General features: G+C 41.7%; 1 protein-coding gene across 2 annotated transcripts; it reads left to right on the forward strand.

Annotated features, from left to right (window-relative positions):
* The first annotated feature begins 5216 nt into the window (after positions 1–5216).
* Positions 5217–21380, forward strand: gabra4 (gamma-aminobutyric acid type A receptor subunit alpha4). 2 transcript variants are annotated; one of them, XM_084085689.1, is made up of 10 exons: positions 5217–5322; positions 5460–5598; positions 6358–6476; positions 7360–7427; positions 7628–7848; positions 9542–9624; positions 11397–11540; positions 14413–14565; positions 18091–18347; positions 19789–21380. In XM_084085689.1, exons 2-10 carry the CDS (start codon positions 5513–5515, stop codon positions 20335–20337), a joined length of 1680 nt encoding a protein of 559 aa, XP_083941815.1. In that variant the 5' UTR covers positions 5217–5322; positions 5460–5512; the 3' UTR covers positions 20338–21380. The 2 variants fall into 2 exon arrangements, with proteins under 2 accessions (XP_083941815.1, XP_083941814.1); XM_084085688.1 differs by having other exon boundaries at positions 5242–5598.
* Positions 21381–22388: the final 1008 nt, after the last annotated feature.

The following is a 22388-nucleotide window of genomic DNA, read 5'->3' on the forward strand; positions in this document are numbered from 1 at the left end:
TATTTGTGTGTGCCTTCAGGGAAAATGACTAAATAATGGAATAGAAAATAAAGTTGTTTTGCTTACCCACTCTGCTCACAGCTATGATTCTCTCATTGTAGTTGAGAGAACCCTACTGATTTTAGTTACCCCATGGCCTTTCCTTCAGTGACACCATTAGGCCCAAATTTTCACTTCCACTTCTCAAAATCTACACGGTGAGTGCATTCATAGATTGAGTCACCACATTTATTTTATTTCACTTTAAAGCTTTTGGTGTTTACAATATGTAAACACACAATCTATATATGAGCGTGGCGTCAGAGGTCCGCCTGCCGGCCGGTCCTCCCTTAAGCCAATTGTAGTATAGGAGGATATCAACTTCCTATAGGCACGTTTTAACACTTAAACCCTTTAGTCTAGTTGGGGGTAGTTAACGGGGCATTTATACTGCTATAGTCTTGATTTTATATCTAGTACAGTACATATACAGATATAACATTGGTATTATGACATTATGAACTCAAGTGAAGCAGCTGGCATAAGCTCTCTTCGCCCAGCCCTCTCTCTCTCTCTCTCTTCCTCTCTCTGCCTTTGTTTCCTTTTCTTTTTTTTTGGGGGGGGGGGGGGGTATGTGTGATCACTCGACAGCTTGACTCGCAGTTCTGACTCATTAGCTTCATGTGTCGACACCGCCACAATGAGCCTCATCAATCGCACCCCCAGTCATCTCCCTACCTGGCCATTATGGTTCTTCTTGCTCTTGTAACATGACCTAGAAACAGCACAGCTTTACTCAATGCTAGGAAACCAAGGGCACACAGCAGGAGATATCCATATTTTGTGAACCGAGGTTTAAAATGTTGAGGAGTTATTGCTGACTCGAGTCGTTTAATGAGTTCATATTAAAAGGGAAGGATTATTTTGTCTTTAATTTATGGATAAAAACAGACTTGTGTTTGTAAGTATAAGTGGAATGGGAAGGTATACCAATATAATGGGCAATTAAGGAACATGCAAGTACATACATAGTTGAGTAACAGAAAAAAAGAGATAATTCATGACAAAACAAGCTTTTCTGTGCAGGATGTTCTTTACAGTATACAGAAAAGATTGTTTTACTCTCCTTCAGCATTATCACGTGTCCCTGATAATCACTGCTAATGACTTTCCAAACCCGTGGTGTCCAATCATGTGCCATGAGAGTCTGCACAGGTTTGCAACCAACACTACAACAGCTGTTCCACTCATTGTTACTTCTCCCCCTCTCTGGTTGGAGGTGTGCTGCTAATTAGCTAAATCTGTAGTTAATCGGATTGGAAACCTGTACCACCAGTTTCCAGTGTCCCAAGAAGCCTTGCATGAATTATGGGCATCATTCAATTCATTTGAGAGGTCTGTGTCAGTCAACAATAATGTGGAAACCGAAACTCAACCTGACAGAAATCAGAAAGGGTCACATTAGTGTGTCTACTTACTTTACAATATCTCCCTCCACATAGCTGTGTTCAATGGCTCTTAACACTTGCTCTTAGCAGTTAGCCTAACTCATTACATTACATTACATTACAGTCATTTAGCAGACGCTTTTATCCAAAGCGACTTACAATAAGTGCAATCAACAAAGGTAGGGAACGAAAGCTACTAATCACCAGAGGTTATAAGTGCATTTTCTGCAATAACAAGCAACCAAGAGCATACCTAGCGCTAAGGTAAAAGTGCAATATATCAGCTACCTATTTCCTTAAACAGATGAGACAAAGTAGTCAAATGAGCAGGAGCTAAAAACAAATAATTGTATTGACTAAACAAGATCCAATAAACAATTCAACAATAAAACAAGCATTCGTACAACTAGTTAACAACAAGTAGGCCAGGCAAAGAGGAAGGGAACTCCTGTCCTGTGTTTCATTCTTACTGGCTGCTGTTGTTGCTGTGACACCTGAATAACTTCAGTGTTTGAAAATAAGCACTGATCATTAGATCAGTGCTTATTAGATCATTTGAAGCTGTGTGGAGGGAGATATTGTAGGGTAAGTAGACTGACTAATATGACCCTTTTTTATTTCTGTTCACACTTTATTATTGACTGACACGGATCACTCAAATGAATTGAATAACTGACAACAGGAATTGATGCCCACAATTCAGAGACACCCTTTCCCCCCTAGAAAACTTGTTTATACATCCCTTGGCATATGAATGGAGACCAGCTATGACTGGGCACTTATCTCGAAAGCATTTCATTACAGGCTATCATTTGAGTAATGGTATATTCTAGTGATTCCTGTATCCACACATCCATGACATAATTTGTTTCTGTGTTTCCAGTTCAAATCTGCTGACGAGCCAATCAAACAAAGCTATGGGAAATGAATTGGAACAGGAAACGGTTATGCCACCTTCAGGAAACTCAGTCAGGACTACAGTTATGCACAGAGCCAATTCCCAAGAGTAAAGCCACAAGCACACTAACATCCAGAGTGTGAAAAAAAACTTGAATTATCACTGGATTTGGCTGTGACGGGACACGGCTCGTCACACACCAACACACCGAAATAAATCTGTGCCACACAATGCTTAACCCCTCTAAACACAGAAGCATTCATAAGCATGCTGATAAAGAAACAAAAACCCAAACAAACTAGGTTATCTTAGTTTGATATTTTCCGCTGCAGGGTATCTAACTTACTGAGCAAGAACCTGCTTCAAGGAGTCATGGGACATACAGTACACACACAGGCATGCACGCACACACGCATGCACTCACTCGCACGCACGCGCGCACGCACGCACGCACGCACGCACGCACGCACGCACGCGCACACACACACACACACACACACACACACACACACACACACACACACACACACACACACACACACACACACACACACACACACACACACACACACACACACACACACACACTCATAATGTACCCACTATAGAGCAATAATAAGAACACTGAATAAGAAAACTAGAGCAATGAATGGTACAATTCTACCTTCCTCTATGATTGTGGAACATTCTTGTGAACCTCACATGACACATACTGTACTTCCTGTAGGCCATGAATGTAAGCAATGTACACACATCATGTGATTTAAACATACAGGACAACCACACTGGGAAAGGTTAACATATGTATAATAAGGTAAGGTTACATGCCATCACCTAAAACTCTTATTACATCCTGACATTTCAAGACACTGCTATTGAATGAAAAATTCTTCAACCGTAATCGTACAGTATGCCTAATGTGCTTGCTCTTTTAAACGTGCTTCGTTTAAAAGAGCAAATTGTAATCAAATGACATTAAAAATCCCTCCTGCATTTGGACCAAAGCCTGCCCCAACAAAGAGCACAGATACTCAACCCCCACAACGAAGCCTTGCTCCGGTGCTTTGTAGGTGGACTGGGTGGGTGGTTGTACAGGGGATTGGGAGCACTACATGATTTCAGCTTGTATGTGCTGTGTCTACACAAATGCTTCCCTTCAAACCACTCTTCACCTTGTCTTTATACGTTTCTGCAGAGAGTGTGTGGCTGTAGCCTATGCACTTAAAAACCAATCAGGAAAGCCAGTGTGGTGGAACCCAGACATCTTGTTTATCCTGTGAGATTTACCCGCACCTTCACCTTCAGAGCCACACAAGAGAGTTCTCTCTCTCTCTCTCTCTCTCTCTCTCTCTCTCACACACACACACACACACACACACACACACACACACACACACACACACACACACACACACACACACACACACACACACACACACACACACACACACACACACACACACACACACACACGTCACACACAGGAGGAAAGTACGCGCATACACATGCTGAAGGTCCTGTGCCTGTCCCAGGTGCAGAGAAATCTGTGAAACAGCATGTGGCTTGTCCCAGTTCCTTTACAGTAGCTACCTGCGTATGTGTACGTTTTTTGTGTGTATGTGTGCGCGTGTGCGTGTATGACTGCGTATTGCGACAAGGCTGACCCATTTGAATCATAATACAGGCATTCACCAATGCATTCCTGAATCTGGTTCACTATGTAGGCTAAATTCAACATGTTTCTGAGCACTTAACAGCTGTTATACTCAACATGACAATTGACATGTCCTTAAAAGGACACGTCAATTGGCATGTTGCATTGCACTCATATCATTTCTCTGACATTTTGGCACAAGATGAATAATAAGGCCTTGAATGTTAAATGCTGAAATGTAAGCTGTCTGCCTGTTATGTCGTTTCAAAGCCCCCCCACCCTGAAAGCAGTTCCACAGATGAATATTGTGAAAATAGCAATCTACACGCTCACAACGTCTCACGTTGCGAGGCGATGTGAGCTTGTAGATCAACTATTTTCACAATTGTTGCCTCATATTATTTGACAATTTGGCCAAATTTTCACCAGTTTTTATAATATAGTTTGTTGATTACTTTTGATGCAGTCAAATTTAATTTAATTTCTTCTTATTTTTTAGGTCTTAAAAAAGGTCTTAAGTCTTTTAAGGTTCACTTCACTATCACCTGGGGACCCCCCCCCCCCCCCCCCCCCCAAAAAAAAAAAAGAATCATGTGGGGACCCCCATGGGTCCCGACCCATAGGTTGAGAACCACTGCCCTAGGCCATGCGGACCTGTGCCAAGTTTAGTTGTTGCGCGCCCTCCTTTTCAACTTGTGATGGATTGTACCGGATGAGCAGCTGGTGGGTCTGACTCTGTCTTAAAGCACCGCGGTTCTTCAAGTCGTTTCGGAGCAACGCACGTCCATTCTTTGCCCCGATGACACTGGCAGGTGCGAGGCTCACTGCAAGTGTGTGTGAGAGAGAGAGAGAGAGAGAGAGAGAGAGAGAGAGAGAGAGAGAGAGAGAGAGAGAGAGAGAGAGAGAGAGAGAGTGAGAGAGAGAGAGAGAGAGAGAGTGAGAGTGAGAGGAGAAGAACAAGAACAGAGAGACACTGTGTGTGTGTGTGTGTGTGTGTGTGTGTGTGTGTGTGTGTGTGTGTGTGTGTGTGTGTGTGTGTGTGTGTGTGTGTGTGTGTGTGTGTGTGTGTGTGTGTGTGTGAGAGAGAGAGAGAGAGAGAGAGAGAGAGAGAGAGAGAGAGAGAGAGAGAGAGAGAGGAGAGAGGGAGTTAGGGGGAGAGGGAAGAGAGGCAGAGAGTGTGAGATAGACACTCTAATGCACACACAAACACGCGCGCGTCTACACACACACACACACACACACACACACACACACACACACACACACACGCAGGATGTTTATTTCTTTGAACGGAGTGTATGCCAACAACAACTGATAATCGGGCAGGACCAACGTGTCGGGCGGTTGGTACAATGATTGCCTTTCTCTTTTCTCTTCTGACTGCGGGAATAGAAATGCTGAACTTCCCTTAATTTTGCGCTGATGTTCTTCTGCTCTCTCTGTCGTGGCGTCTCGCCTTCCACGGGACCGGCGGGACAAGGCGTCTGGCTGTAGTGACATGTGAAGAGGAATGAAGTATAATGGCATGCAAAGATGGTTTCTGCCAAGAAGGAGATGGTGACAGCGATGTGGCCCAGTTACATTTTGACTATCTTCTACTTTTTTTGCTTGACTACTTGGTGAGTTCCAATAACAACAGCATCTGTGTCATTTTAGATTTCTTTGGCTATTCAAAAATAGCAGATACACACGGTGCCACGCTATGAGCTTGTAGATCTGCTATTTTTAAACATTTGTGCAAATCTTTGATATATACATATTTTTAAAGCGAACATTTTTAACTCAAATCTTTGCTTCTGGGGGTCCCTGGAACAACATATTTTGAGATGGGGGTCCGCGGCCAAATACATGTAATTTTGGGACCTTGACATGAAAAAGTTTGAGAACCACTGATATTATAGCAACATAAGTTTGTTTTTTAAACTGTTAGATGACATTTGTATAGAATGGGCCTCATGGTCTTAATGGGTTAAGCTGATTTCTGCCCTCAAATTCACCATTGGCCGTTAAGTGTCTCTATCCATGGTGCTGAACAGCTATTATAGACCAGTGGTTCTCAAAGTGAATTCCAGGGACTCCCTGGGTTCCTTTTGGGGTGTCTAAATGTACCCTTACAAGTCTGTAACTCTGACAGTATACAAATGGAACCAAATGGACCCGTTAGGGTCCATTTTGTTCTATTTGTATACTGTCAGAGTTTTGGGAAGACCTTGAAATGTAAAAGTCTGAGAACCATTGGCATAGAGTAGACCAATTGTGTTGGTTGGCTAAAATACTTGGTTAACCATGGCACTAATATGATCATCATTATCAGTGTATTGCTTTTCTGTTGAGGCTAAAGACACTAATCACATTAAGATGTTGCCTTGTTATTTTAGTGTAAAGAAAATCTCAGCACAGACAAGAAAGGATGAGAGGCTATATCCGGAGAATTTCACACGTATTTTAGACCGACTTTTGGACGGCTATGACAACAGACTGCGACCTGGATTTGGGGGTATGTAGAGCCACCTGCAGTTTTTCATGCTTGAGCCTTGTGTCTTGTGCCAGAGACTGGGACATTGAAAGTGTTTTGTAAGACCTCACATTCATTGAAATCATGACAGCTCAGTGCACGTCTTATACCAGAAACATGTTGCTGAATAGGAAAATATTTCCAAAGATAATGATGATGCTATATAGTTTTTAAGACTATCTTGGGAGCTTATCTGTTTTACGTCCTGAAAAGTGACCTCTAAAGCTTACACTTTTAACCGAATTTACTTACATAATCATGTCTTACAAACGCTTAATGTGCAGTTTAAGTGGTAGGAGTACAGCTCTCGCTTTCATGTCTGTCTGAAACCACAGTGTCAGTCATTTTCAGCCAACCATTATTCTAAAAGTGAAACCCAAATAGGTTTACAGTGCAGTGTAGCCTATACCAACTGACACGAAAGATATCCAGGCATGACACTCAGCACTTAAAAAAACAATTGCCTTTGAACTCACAAACTTTACTGCTCTCCACACCATTCAAAGTGTTCAAACAGGATTATGTTTTAATCCTCTTTAGCATTTAAAAAAAATAATTAATTATATTAATGCACCATAGCATACGCAGGCTGTATTAGATAAACTCATGTACTGTGTAGGTTTGCAGCAGCTATTTGATTCCATCCTGAAGATTAAGCCTAGTCTTTAAATCCGGTCCAGTGTGAATAAGTCTGGCCTTCTAAGAATTGGGTGTTATCAAGAGTTGCTCATTTACAGGTGAGATCAATGATGAATATGTCAACCTCAGAATGAGAGACTAGTTAATTGACAACCTTTCAAACCCTATATAAAACAATGTTTTTATTCATGCAGTTTGCCTGTGTTACGTCTTACTGTCTCTATAGGTTCCGTAACTGAGGTCAAAACAGACATTTATGTGACAAGTTTTGGACCTGTCTCTGATGTTGAAATGGTAGGTAGCCCCTGCCAAACCACAAACTGACACATTAGCAATGATAATGATGTATAAAACTGTAATCCAGATATTTTTAGGACTATTTTTTGTGTAGCTCTGGCTTGCTAGGACTACACGTTTTCTTTAATCATTCAATTTCATCAGATGAATATTATTGTACTTGATCCGCTCTTTTTCAAATCTACCCTAAAACTTAGGAGTACACAATGGATGTGTTCTTCAGACAGACATGGGTGGACCGGAGGTTGATGTATGAGGGACCCATAGAAATTCTAAGGCTCAACAACCTGATGGTGTCCAAGGTGTGGACACCAGACACCTTCTTTAGGAATGGCAAGAAGTCTGTAGCCCACAACATGACCGCCCCTAATAAGCTGTTCCGTATCATGAAGAACGGAACCATCCTCTACACCATGAGGTACTGTACTTGTATGCAGTCTGGGTATCCCTACTAGGCTACTATTTATTCATTATTTCTATTTAGAATCACAGCAAGCTTCACTTCATGCATCAAGTACAATATCTGCACACGGTGACACAAGTGGCTTTCAGGCACAGATGATTGTCCATTTTCAAACACTGTCCCAGACAAGACAACTTAACCACTAGCAACCCTATTCTGGGTTGAACATTAGCAGATCTAAGCTCACAACAAGTCACAACGAGATGTGTTGTGAGCTTGTAGATTAGGTTATTTCCCGCAAAGAAAGACCCCTGGCTCTATTTAAAGTATATACGGTTTAAGTGGTTAAAGAAACTGCCCGCCGGGGACGCTGTGGGCGCCGGGGGCGTGTCCTCTCCTCTGTGTCATCAGTGCCCATACCCTCCTTTCTGTGTGGAGTTTGCATGTTCTCCCTGTGTCCCCTAGGGTAGGTACCCTCACAAAAAACATGCCGTAATCCTGGTCTCTATACTGCCTCCCCCTGGTCAGGCGGGGCGCCTGATGGAGGGGAAAGGAACTGGTTGGAATAACGTGTTCCTTCCACGTGCTACGTCCTACCGGGGAAACTCCCCCTGTCAGGTGATAAGAAGCGGATTGCTAGCTCCTCATGCATTGAAGGAGGCATGAGCTCAGTTCTGGGCTCTCCCCAGGCTGGCAGAGGGAGAGTAGCACCCAGGATTACATAGGCAATTGGCACTGGGTGCCAAAAAAAAAAAAAAACTCAGAGCAACTACACAGTCACTAACTATACTCTCTCAAGTTATAATAAAAGGGACCAAACCAACAGAATTAAAAGTATGGGTTTAAGTGCATTTACACAGGCCTTTATAAGGACATCTGTCAGTTACAACAACCTGTAGAGATTACATCCATTTTGGTTCCACAGAGCTGAGATATATGAGTTAATGATGTGATGAACAAAAGAACAGACAGGTATATAGCCACAATAAGCACAATACATGTTCTTTATTCATTGGCTGTGACAGAAAGGTGATAAGAATCAAGTGGAGGTCTGTGCCTGCAAGGTAATCTCAGGTCTCACTTGCAGTCTTTGATGTAGGCTGTTGTAACTGAGCAGAATGCTTGCCTTTTTATGCAGAGAGGGCAGGCCTATTTTCTTTGTATATACTTGTTTTTCATCGAAACAGTAGGCAAGCTGAAAGGGAGGCCTTGTAGGGGTGGTACAGACCCCTGTGCTGAGCACAGTAGACCACATTTGTAATGGATTACACAGACATTATGGTAAATAGAAATATGTTTTGTGACCAACTTAACATTGGGAGGCAATATATATGTTGACATTGGTCAACATATTAGATTTATTTATTACTGTCAAGGGACAATGGTTGTGTGTGTGTGTGTGTGTGTGTGTGTGTGTGTGTGTGTGTGTGTGTGTGTGTGTGTGTGTGTGTGTGTGTGTGTGTGTGTGTGTGTGTGTGTGTGTGTGTGTGTGTGTGTGCGCGTGTGTGCGTGTGTGTGTGCGCGCGCATGTGTGTGTGTGTGTGTGTGTGTGTGTGTGCGTGCGCATGCGTGCGTGCGTGCGTGTGTGCGTGCGTGTGTGTGTGTGTGTGTGTGTGTGTGTGTGTGTGTGTGTGTGTGTGTGTCTGTCTGTCTGCACATGTGTGTGTGCACATGTCTTTTTTTAACTAATTTTACTGTGCTGTCACAGGTTGACTATAAATGCTGAATGCCCGATGAAGCTGATGGACTTCCCCATGGATGCCCATGCATGCCCCCTTAAGTTTGGAAGCTGTAAGTCTTACTGTCAAGGGACAATGGTGTACATGCGTGCGTGCCACCTAGCACACTAATCTCAAAGTGGGAAAACATTTACTCAAAGGTTATCTAACAGATACATTCCAATGACTTAGTGTAAAATGACCATACATTTAGGTAACACAGTTTTTTCATTTATTGCCTCTTAAAGAAACTCTAACTGACTATAACTCTAATAAAAAGGGATAAACCCAACAAAATTAGTTCTTCTATAATCTCTGTAACTTCTAGCTTGGTTTGCCAAAAGCTACATTACATGCATGTTTACTTTTTGGTACTGAAATGAAATCTGCACTAAACAGTAATGAGCATGATACAAAATGGCAAAGATTTAATACAGAGTTATGAAGAATTTCTGCACTGAAAACTTAAACAAATATAACCCTAATTCAGCATCACTGAGTACATAGTGAGACAGCTGTTCAGCAAAAATCTTAAGTAAAGGAGACCCTCAAATAAAGCCGCTCCATCTTATCTGGAAAGAGCAGCGATTCAGAGATTGTATCCACAAAGTGGGGATGGGGGGGGGGGGGCATTACAATCCCTCAGTTCTCCATAATTTTCCACCATTGTGACATTGCAGAGGACAAATTCTGATTTCCCAGTTATCATCATTTCTGCTAATGGTGTGGAGCCCATCCCCCCTCCCCTCCCCTCCTCTTCTCCAGCCTCCTCTTGCTGCTCTCATCCCACTTTGCTCCTGGCCTCCATGGATGCAGCCATGGATCTGAGGTATCCCGGAGCAAAGGAAAGGTCAGCATCCCTTCCTTTGCCTCGGGATAGCTAAGACCTATGCTGCTATTGTGTGTATGTGGGTGGGTGGGTGGGTGTAAGTGTGTTACGTGAATGTGTGCGTGTACATGTGTGTGAGCCTATTTTGTGTCTGTCTGTGCTTTGTCTTTCCGTTTCCTCACTCTATTCCTCTCTCTCTCTCTCTCTCTCTCTCTCTCTCTCTCTCTCTCTCTCCCTCTCTCTCTCTCTCTCTCTCTCTCTCTCTCTCTCTCTCTCTCTTTCTCACTCTCTCTCTCCCTCTATCTCTCTCTCTTCTCCTTTCTCAGTCTGTACCTCTCTCTAATCATGTTCTCTCTATCTTGCTTTCTCTTTCTGTTTCTCCATCTGTGTACACGCAGGCTTTGCGTTCCACTCCACAACACACCATAGTCATTTCATTTCCCTTGCGCAGTTGGTGTCTTGCCGATGCGGAGTCCCATTGGGAGTGGCAAGCAGAAACAATGGGCATCTTTGCTTCCTCTCTCTTTTCAAAACAACTGTATCACCTTTAGGCTTCACTCTTAATTAAATAACGAAGCTTTTCATTATCTGTAAGAAGATATCACTTTGGGTATGTATCCCAATTCTGACTGGGGTTTAGACCGCTGACAAAATATTACTGTGAAGTGTTTTAACTTTGATTCCACTTACATAGCATTGGTTAGTCAAAATGCTTTACACACGACAGACATGACCAGACATTGATCAGCTGAAATGAAAAAAGAGATCATTGAACAGACAATGGAAGATATTTATTTTCTTTCTTCGAAGAGTGCTTTTAAGCATACAAAACAATTTTTTAATTTGTGTGCCCCATAACATCATAAAATGGCCTGTGTAAAAAGCTCTACTGCCATAATAAAAGAACCGATTACATGCAGTATTATATCCAGAATTGTATTGAACTTTTGCTGTTTATAGCGAAAATCACCCCAGTGATTACGCAACTCCCATATGGCTGTCCTCTCTGCCCACAGATGCGTATCCGAAAACAGAGATGATCTATACTTGGACCAAAGGACCGCAGCATTCAGTGGAGGTCCCCCCAGAATCCTCCAGCCTCGTTCAGTATGATCTCATTGGTCAGACAGTCTCCAGCGAAACGATTAAATCCATCACAGGTGGGATGACTACAGTAAAATCCTCAGTGTTAATGTATCCATTTAAAACTCAGAGAAATTATAAATTATTTTAAATAATTTAGAGTAGCCAATTATTTGTATCCTTCTTTCTCTCCAATTCATTTGTTATGCCAATTAATTCCGCCCCATTCACATTTCTGTGTGTCACTGTTGTTGTACTCTACTCACTCATCTGCCAGTGAGGAGCCCCCACCAGGAGGACGTAGAGACAGTTTTGTCCTACTCCTCCCGCCCCACACCAGTGGCGCAGCCAGAACGCTAGTATAGGCTGGGCCTGAGCAGGAGCGGGTGGCGTTTTTTTGTTACTTTAAAAAGCAGGCGTTTTTTTGTTACTTTATTTCGGTTTTAGGGTTAGGGTTAGGGTTGGGTTAGGGTTATGTTATTTAAAGGAGCTACACCATGAATTTAAAACATAATAATAATATTTGATATCATATTGTTTATGTCCCTCAAACGTTTTTCAAAAGGTTTGAGCCTAAATCAAGCCTCAGATATACTCATTCCAACTAACTTCTCTCTGGCTTATAAAGCACTTTCACCTGCAATACCACATTGTCCTGTTTGGCACGGGGCGCTATGGAGCCAGTTTGTATGCATGTTATGTCCTGGTTCTGTGTGGAAAAAGTAAAAAAAATAAATAAGAAAATTTAAAAAAAAAAAAAAAAATGAAAAAAAAATATTTTTTTTTTTGGATTTTTTTTTTTTGGTTAGAACTGAAAAACGGGAGGAATTGTTCCCAGACGTGACGTAGGGTGGGGGAACAAATCTGACGGACTGTTTTCAGACCAATTTACATAAAAACCACAGATAGCCTATGAAAGCCTGCATGCTCAAAGTCGGGTATTTGTTGGAACAGAAGAGAGGTGGGGGAGACCAAAAACACACAAAAATGAAGAAAAAGTTAAAATTCATGGTGTAGACCCTTTAATTCTTATTTTTGCCTGATTTTACCGATTTTTTATCCAAAAGTTATTATACTTTTTTTTATTTTATTTTATTCCCCAAAATGTTTTTCTTTGCTAAATCGATTGGGTGGGCCAGCTCTCTATGTGGGTGGGGGCCACGGCCCACCCAGGCCCACCCATGGCTGCGCCCCTGCCCCACACACCCCTGCCCCACACCCTGCCCCACACCTGCTGACATTGTTTCCGCCCCCAGCCCATAGGAGTACGTCCAGTGACAAATATCACCCTCCCCACCTGGTTTCCTTGCCCCGAACACGAGCCAATTGTGTTCGGATAGATGCTCCTATATACTTCTTGAACTCTGAAAAAAAAATGTGTGGAAGTCCATTTCAGAAAAAGAACAGTCAAGCTTTCGTATAAATATATTATAGCGTTTGTCAGAAATGGCTATGGAGTATAACCTCTCATACAAGCCAATATTAACCCAATTGCCAGAGAAAAAGCATTGCTGTTGTATGTTTCTGCATATGGATATTGAATCTCGCCGTTTCAGAGCAGTCACACCACATGGTGTGGGCACTGGCTCGGGTGTGCCTCCCGGGGCTCACGCCTGCGGTGCTGCTGCCGTTTCAGCTGTGTTCAAATTGCTCACTGACAGGCTTGGAATCAATTATAATGTACCTCAAAATTGCACTCATGTACTTTACTTGGAACTCTAAGACTGAGTCGACATGGTCAAGACACGTCATCATATCTTGTGATTTTCAGAAACGTACAGTGCCAACGTTTTCTCTGGGACCAGGCTGTACAAACACTAGTCAGAGTAATACTATGTTCTGATTGGCAGACTGTACCAGCCCCTTGAAATCAAACATTGCAGACATGATGACTGGAGCCATTTAAAGGGCGTCAATTCTAACACTGCAAGTCTGGTCGATTGGAAGCATTTACACAATTGTTATGGGAGGTGTGCCAACGGAAAACGTAGTTAACAAATCATTTGAGACACGTCTGTGAAAGTGAATGTTTTTTTTAATTTTTTTTATCACCACCAGGTCGGAACGGTGAATGTTTTCGGTCCTGTGAGTCTGTCTGTCTGTCTGTCTGTCTGTCTGTCTGTCTGTCCGTCCGTCCGTCCGTCCGTCCGCCTGTCCGTCCGCCTGTCTGTCCGTCTGTGACCAGCTAATCTCGGGCACCGCTGGACATATCTATTGGCATGACACTTTCCACACACACTCCCAGTAGGCAGAGGAAGAACCTCTGCCCGAAACCTTTCAAATCTGCCTCATGGTGGCGCTATAACAGGCAGAAGTTTTGATTTTGTTCGAACCGGTATACATTTTCTTTAACAGTTTACCTTTTTTGTATTTGGGACGAGGTAAACTGGGTCCCTTGAAGTTCAATGCATTCTCCCCGATCATGCTTGATACCAATCTCTGGTCTCGAACAAATATAACGTCTCTAAAGTGTTGCAGAGAGATTTCAAGGATACTCACAACTGCTAGTGTCCCGCGGGAAACTTTTGGTAATCGGCGCTAATCGTCGTTGCCATTACACATGTTTAATCCATATTTTTAAATTTAGTTTTGCTCTCTCTCGTGCTCCATGTCACGCCGCCTTCTTCTGATTGGCTAGGCATAGTGCAGCTAGCTATTTCCCCTGCAGCTTCCTCGTAGTACTGTATGAGAAGCTGTATAAGAAGTCAAACCAAATCAAATGTTTGACATGTTAATTGGGAAGGTGTTTTGGAATTTTGAACACTTGAATTCTGGCTATACGTATATGCCTCTTTTAACACCATAGTAAAATATTTAGTGTTCATTTTACCAAATAACCCACAGGTCCATTTGGTTCCATTTGCACCTCCTTCAGAGTTCAATTAACACTGAGGCTTTTACTGTGTGTCTTTGTTCATTTGGCTAATTCTATTTTTGTTTCTCCCCCAGGTGAATATGTGGTGATGACAGTGTACTTCCACTTGAAACGTAAAATGGGCTACTTCATGATACAGACTTATATCCCCTGCATAATGACAGTAATCCTCTCACAAGTGTCCTTCTGGATAAATAAAGAATCGGTCCCAGCACGAACCGTTTTCGGTACGTATAACCCACAAATCCTTTCATGGCTTCAGGTTGACAGAGCTATCAGCGTTGCCATGTCTAAACCCTCCAGAACTAATGTGGTAGTTGGCTGATTGTGTGGAGGTTTTGTTCCTCATCATCATTACATGAAATTTAGCTCAATGTTTTAAAACTGGTTAGTTGTAGTACAATGCATTTTTTATTACAATGAACAAGGATGAATTTACTTAGTTTACGGTTTGCTGTGATTATGGGGAATGTACAAAATTAGCAAAAAATGGGTTGGGGGGAAATAATAATTCCAAGGATTTCCTTGAGATAAGTGACAATAGCTGAAAAGATTTAATACATTGATCACAACTGTTCTTGTGTTATAGTGACGATCTATCCAGGCAGACTCTTACACTTCTGTTGCTGATGACATTATTTGTAATTTTAGTCTCTTTTCAATGTACAGTATATTTGACACAGTTACATTATTGTTTATATAAAGTAGTCCCACTACCAGCTATTGTGGGACTACAGTATGTAAATCAAAAATAGTCAAATGCCTTCAAGGTACTTGCCATGTACAAGCGCTAAGGAATCACTGCTGCTCTGCCACAGTGAGTAACATGTTCTGTATTTAACAGTGACTCAGATGCGATGCCTTCTCCCAAATGCAAGCTCTATTCTCTTATCAAGGCTAAACTGCCTACCACAGTATCTGACAGGGGCGCCATGGCGGCGTAAACATTGCTATATCAGGCGAGCATGTGTGGCATTGGAATTTGTGCTGTTCTCTGAGTGTGAATGTGTGGGGTTGTGATGGATGGAGTGTGGCAGAGTGTGTGTGTGTGTGTGTGTGTGTGTGTGTGTGTGTGTGTGTGTGTGTGTGTGTGTGTGTGTGTGTGTGTGTGTGTGTGTGTGTGTGTGAGAGAGAGAGAAATAATGAGCATGGAAGAGGCACTTGTTAGGATGATGATCAGGAATAGAAATACGCTTATGGCGGGACCATTTGGAGGTGTCCCCCTACTGGCTTGGATTGAAAGGTATACTCTGAACAAGCTCTCAGTATTAAACTGTGAAATGTATTTTCTAAATCTGGTAAAGTGAAACATATGTCATTGCCAGACATTGAAACTGATGAGATAAATTGAGGAGATATACTCCCAAATGCTCTAGGGTATATACAAATTTGAAAGAACATCCGGTCTAGAAGTGTTATAATTTTCTCCACTAAAGACACAGCTGTTCTATTATCCTTTAAGAAATACCATCATCGCTTATTAAAAAGTTCAGCTGCCAATGGTATTGTACATGTAGCTTGTAGCCATCACTTTTTCCAAATGGTGAATATCTCATTTTGGAATAAAACTCTTTATTCAATCGCAGAGGGCTTCGTCATACCAGACACATTAGCACCATAAATGAGAGAAAGCCTGTCCATCTCTAATATCGTCATTAAAATGATTCCCAGATTAGTTGGCTTACAGACCGATCATCTCATATGACGATTGGACTGACTGCATGCCTGATTTGGACAATTAACCTAATGAAACAGCCTTGTATTTGAGGTTAACCACTATAGCCCTATTTTATACTTTTGGATTTTTTTAAAACATTTTTTACATTTGAAAATTGTTGTCTGCAATGACATGCCCAAAATAGGGATGCCAGGTTGAACGTGGTTAATATTCTAGATGTGAACCTCAAGCCCTAGCAGCTCACTTACCAACATCATGCTGCGCCTTTTTGATTGACAGGTTATTATGTGGCGGTCACATAAGGGCACAGGGGATAAATTCCTGTTGGTCGAGGACTCTGACGCACAGATTGTTCTAGATTGAACATAAGGGAGATTTTCTGCAAATCATATTATTCCTATTAATAAATAATTCCAAAGATGGTTGAGTTGGTGGAAGCTTATAGCCTTCTGTTATTGTTGCTCCACGTGACTTCTGCTCAGACCAGGTTGAAAAAATGTTTTACATTGTGAAATAATTTCTTATATGATTATAAATTTAGAGAGAACAGTTATGGTGTCTACTGCTGCTACTACTACTACTACTACTACTACTACTACTACTACTACTACTACTACTACTACTACTACTACTACTACTACTACTACTACTACTACCACTACTACTACTACTACTACTACTACTACTACTACTACTACTACTACTACTACTACTACTACTACTACTACTACTACTACTACTACTACTACTACTACTACTAATAATAATAATAATAATAATGATAATAATAATAATAACTTTATGTGATGCCATTGGTTTCTACCAACGCGTTTCTCAGCGATTTCAAATCCGGCATCTTTCTATATCCGGTCCGAAATGCTACCAGAAACTACAGCTACTGGCTGCAACCCCAGTGAGAGCGGGTCTTCACTCGGTAGAATCAGTAGAAACCCTAAAACATACCCTATTTTATCATTATTTAAATAAATGGGACCATAATTTACTAAACGCATATCATGATGATTTAAAAAAGACTTTAAACTAGCGATTGAAAACATAAAGTGTTTATGAAAAGGTTTACTAAGGTAATAAAATCAAGTTTAAGTTCGCCCAAAACCTCATTGACTTGCATTGGGATTAAATGTATTGTGACCGGTAGAAGGTGAAATATCTCCTGGGCCATTAACAGGAACAGCAGGCTGAACGAGAAACCGGAAGTGAGCCTCAATTCCAGCAAAGAGGGTTTGCCCCCCTTGGTCTTTACACACTGGGGGCATTGATTTCATGCGATTAATTAGCCACAATTTCTTATTTGGAATAAGGTTGATGTTTCTCTGCAAATAAAAGTACAGTATCAACCTGTATGAATGCGGGATCAACTATATGAATAGTTTGAAATATTCACAGATGCATTTACGGAGAGACCTTTTCATTTCATTCTGATCAAATGCTATAATGTGTGTCTTGACGGATAAATACAGTATATTAGATATTTACATTTATATTTACAATGGGAAACATGATGGTTGAGGAGTCAGTTCACTTTCACTCGACTCGATATCATTTAAATAAAATGCAAATTTTATTAACATGATAACAAATCTTTATTGATCCATGGGGCGAATTCAATTTCAGCTTCACGCAGCTGATGGCTGCTCAGATGGTCATGTTGAGCGCACAGGGGGAGCTATGAGGGGTTAAGAGTCTTGCTCAGGGGCATGTCGACTGGGCGTACAGAGAGGCAAACCAGCAACCTTCCGATTCCCAGATCTATCCATGGCCAATAATAATAGATCCTGCACTTTTTACTATGTTATCACATACCTAGCCTTTATTTCCTAATACGAGAAATTACAGGAATGATAAAAGGACTGAGAGGGTGATAAGCCGTATCAGCCTTAGGGCTGGTAACTGTTATTAGCCTTAGAGCTGATACAGCTGTAATTCAACAATCAGGACAAGCTAAAATGCCACAGCATGCTGAACTATGGGTATGTGTGATAATCTTAGGCAACAATGAATGTCCGGATGATGATCTATTTATACTAATTGCAGTATTTTCTTTTCTCTGAAGGCATTACTACTGTCCTGACAATGACCACACTTAGCATCAGTGCCCGCCACTCCCTCCCCAAGGTGTCCTATGCCACTGCGATGGACTGGTTTATCGCTGTATGCTTCGCCTTCGTCTTTTCTGCCCTCATTGAATTTGCAGCTGTTAACTACTTCACCAATGCACAGATTGAGAGGGACAAAAAGAAACCAGCCAGGTGTCCAAACGCCCCCCAATGCACGCCTGTCAAGGACAAGGACATAGGAGAAGCATTGCAGGTGAAGATTTTCATTGAACTCAATGAGATAATACTTTGGTTTAGAGCCATGTTCTACACATTGGGCGATACAGGACCACACCAATGTATGGAACAATATTTTGCTCTGGTATTTCTCTTCAGACAGTAGTCCAGAGTGTTCATTTATCTCTCAAAGTGTAAAGATTACTATTCATTTTTGCTTGCTATTCATTATCTTTTCACTGAATACACACACAGTAGAAGTACATAATCATAACAAGAACTCACATGTATTACTATAGGACAGAGAGTACACATAACAACACACAGACAATATGAATCACACTATGGTACATAAGACATTTATGCTATATACAAGCTCTCGCATTTGTATGCTCTCGTATTTGTATTAAGGAATCACTGTGCATGTATGATTGTATCTATACTGTGGCCATAATCATTTGCTTGTTACAACTAAATTAACACTGTAATGGTACACCATTACTTCTTAATAAAATGAATTCTGTCAGCTGACCAGTGGTGTAGATGAAACTCAACGCAATGCATATGTTAGTTTAAGTTGCCCTCAAGTACAAATCCCATTGTGAAGTAATCGTGCCTGAATACAGTTTAGTGACAACAGCATTTCAGTGGATTAGCAGGTTGCCACGGCAACGGAACCAGGGGCACATCTGTACTGTACATTATAGGTTTCAGTATGACTCTGGTGCTGGGGGGGATTAATACACTTTTCCTCGAGAGCAAGGCCCTGTTGGAGCTACTGCAGAGCATGGCAACAGGGGTCAGAGTGTGTTGGTGCTTCCAGATTCTAAGCCTTTTTACCACCTCACATGGTGTCATAAAAAGCAGGCCCACTATTTCCCCTGTTGCACATGGGACACAATAACATTGAATCCTTTCAGTGGGCTTTGAGGGAGGGCTTATTTCTGCAAATGTGGTGGTACTGTACCAGCATCTCACTCGCCCTGCTTGAAAACATCAGCTTTCAAAGGCTAAGCCCCTTTGATGCTATACTGCATTACCGCCCGATACAGCGCTACCTACTTTATATCTTAAGCTTGTGTGAAATGAGTAAAATCCTTGGTAAGTGACATCTGTATTGCACACAGTACGTTATGCTTCCAGATAATCTTTGCCAAGAAGAAGACTGTAATCAATATGATGAGCTTTATATGACCTTACCTAGTTTTTACAAAGACAAAAAAAAACTGTGTGACTTTGAACTATTACTCATAGAGTAGGAGCATGGAGAGAATTAACCCAAATTAGGTGTACTTAGGTGACTTGAAATATCACTTCATTTCATTGTGATCATAGGCCCAGGCCTTCTCCATGCTATGGAGTGTCAAGGGTGAAGAAGAATCATATGATAAAGAAAAGTAGCCGCACAATACCGTTTCAAGAATACTTCATCACGTATCCCGTAACTGCATTCCTGTCCTTTTTTTCTTCCATTACAGGTAAATCCAGATACAAATGGCAACTTGAGGAAACGGATGAATTACATGTCTCAGCCAGAACTACGGGACACCCCGAGACCCCAGTACGGCACTTACAGCACAGGAGGGGCATTGAGGCAGCTGCGGTCCTCCGCCACAGGGACCAATGGCAGCGCTTCTACCCTCTCGCACTCAAGCCCAGAGAAATCTGACAGCCAACTCAGTGTGCTCAGCATGGCCTGCTCCTCCTCCAACTTGTTGGTCATAAACTCACCCCCACCTCCACCTTCCACACCAGACGTGGCGGTGGACACGCCGTCCAAGCAGCACGCAAGCTCCACTTCTCTCCAGTACCTCATAGGGCCCAGGCTGGAGCGAATCCAGATGCCGGGGGGTAAAAGAGAGCCAAAGCAGTCGCCATGTTCTCAGCCCAGCACTGCCGGAATGGGAGGAACCAGTAAAATTGACAAGTATGCAAGGATCCTATTCCCAGTGTCATTTGGGGCATTTAATATGGTCTACTGGGTAGTTTACTTATCAAAAGACACAATGGTGGCCAAAGGTGGTTAATTCACCAGGAGCATGGATGAACGATCATTTCCTATAAAACGTAAAACAAAGGGATTATTGGATCTTGTCGGAAGGTTTTCAGAGGCTAACAGGAAACTATTATCTGTGCACAAGTGCTTCCAGCCTTCCGCATCCTGGAAAACACAACGAGAAGACATTTATTTCACTTTCTTAAAGTCCTCAGACAGCAAGCATGGGAACAAAATCAGCTAAAACTAAAAACACCTGACAACGGAAGATTCACAATGGAATACAATGGAATATGTCCCTTAACTCTTTATAGTCATGCTACTTCTGACTTTAACCGCACCATCAAGGCTTCAACTCCCTGATGAGCACTTTTGGCCCACCACCGAAATAAAGCATGAGATTCTTTTCATTTTCCTATTTTTGTACCTTGCACCTGGCAAGAGGTTTGGCGGTGTGTACACTGATCTCCTAAAAGTGTTTTGTTACGTCTCATTTTCTTAGGTTAAAGGTTTATATTGACTATCATAGTTTTACTTACATGGAAGCCAGCTGCTTTATTCCAGTAAGTAACCCAGGATGGAAAGAATTATTCATTTGAAAGTCTCTGGTATGTAAAAACTCCACATCTAAATATAAAGACACAGTTTGGAAGGAATTTTTCAATAAATAAATGGCACAGTTATAATAGTTGAATATTGGACATTAAAACCTATTTAAGTCACAATAATTAGATAGTTATTAATTTATGGTTGGACTGAGCATTCAGAAGCCAACTGTATGGTGCAAATCTTTTTACTATAAAGTGGTGTCAGTCCTACCATGTGCATGGTAACCTTGAACAGTCTCTCATGTACTGTACATAACTTGTCAAATCATCCTGCATATACACAATATATTATCGCAACAATGTATCCTGAAATACTAAAACGGAGACATTTGGAGACTCAATTTAGTATTAACAGAGTGGTAATGACAAAATATTTTATTTTTTGATGTTAGGTCTTAAGCTTTCCTGCCAAGATGGGTTACCAAAATGTAGACAGAGATTGTTCAATAGAATAAAATACTTTAAAGACACAATTAAAATGAGTTTACTGTCAGAATTGCAGCAGACGCTGACAAGGGCTGTGTGTCGTGATTTAAATTATGCTGGCATGAACAATAAAAGATGACTGAGCTGTTTGTATTATGCAGAAAATAGCATAAATCTGCTTTAGGACTTCCCATATCCCTTTATAATGGTTTGTTTCACTGCATCACTGTTGAAGTTGGGAACCATTTACCCTCAGTAATTGACCCATTGTCAGCCTTCTGATCGGTCCCTGACTGACTAACCAGCAGGCTCTTTCTGCCTTGTTCTGCCCTGGTTCCGCCTTATGGTTGTTTATGTTGAATTTGCTAAAACATTTAAAAACATGATTTATGCCCAGTCACTATACTCCACCTCTATACATGTTCCTTTTTTACTGAGACCAAGTTTAAAATAACATTGCCTTTTTATTTTTCCATCTCCATGATTTGAGCATTTCTAGGCAGCACTCCCATCTGCGCAGGTAGCTGTCTTGCCAATACTGTAGGTGGCTTGAGTCATGATGGAGATGCCTTGTTTCCTGCTCTAATAGCCGTATCATCCACATAGGTCATTGTTGTTCCCTTGCTAGCTGCTCTGTTTGTCTAACAGGAGTTATGTTTCTACTACAGCAGCCAGAAACACACAGGCTGATGGACAGGTCGAGCTGTCCGCCACCGCCATTCACCTCTTCCAAACGCACTCATGTGTGAAATTGATTTTGCTCTTGTTACCCACATTTGGGCTCTCTCTCTCTCTCTCTCTCTCTCTCTCGCTCTCTCATGAAGCAGACACATGATAATGGTGTAGTGTGACATTCGCATGCTGATGAGGACCCGGTCAACAACAGATTTATGCATTTGTTCTTTTTCATCCTAACTGCTCTAAATATCAGCGTATGATTGATTGAGGTACCAGTGGTGGGTGGTCTTGTGTTTTTCAGCAATCCTGAGCAACATGAGAGACAGATCTGTCAAATTCAACATGCTATTTTGTCAAATGAAACATCTCA

The sequence above is a fragment of the Gymnoscopelus microlampas genome (genome assembly GCF_963454915.1).
Source record: "Gymnoscopelus microlampas genome assembly, chromosome: 18".
In the NCBI taxonomy this organism is placed as follows: Eukaryota; Metazoa; Chordata; class Actinopteri; order Myctophiformes; family Myctophidae; genus Gymnoscopelus; species Gymnoscopelus microlampas.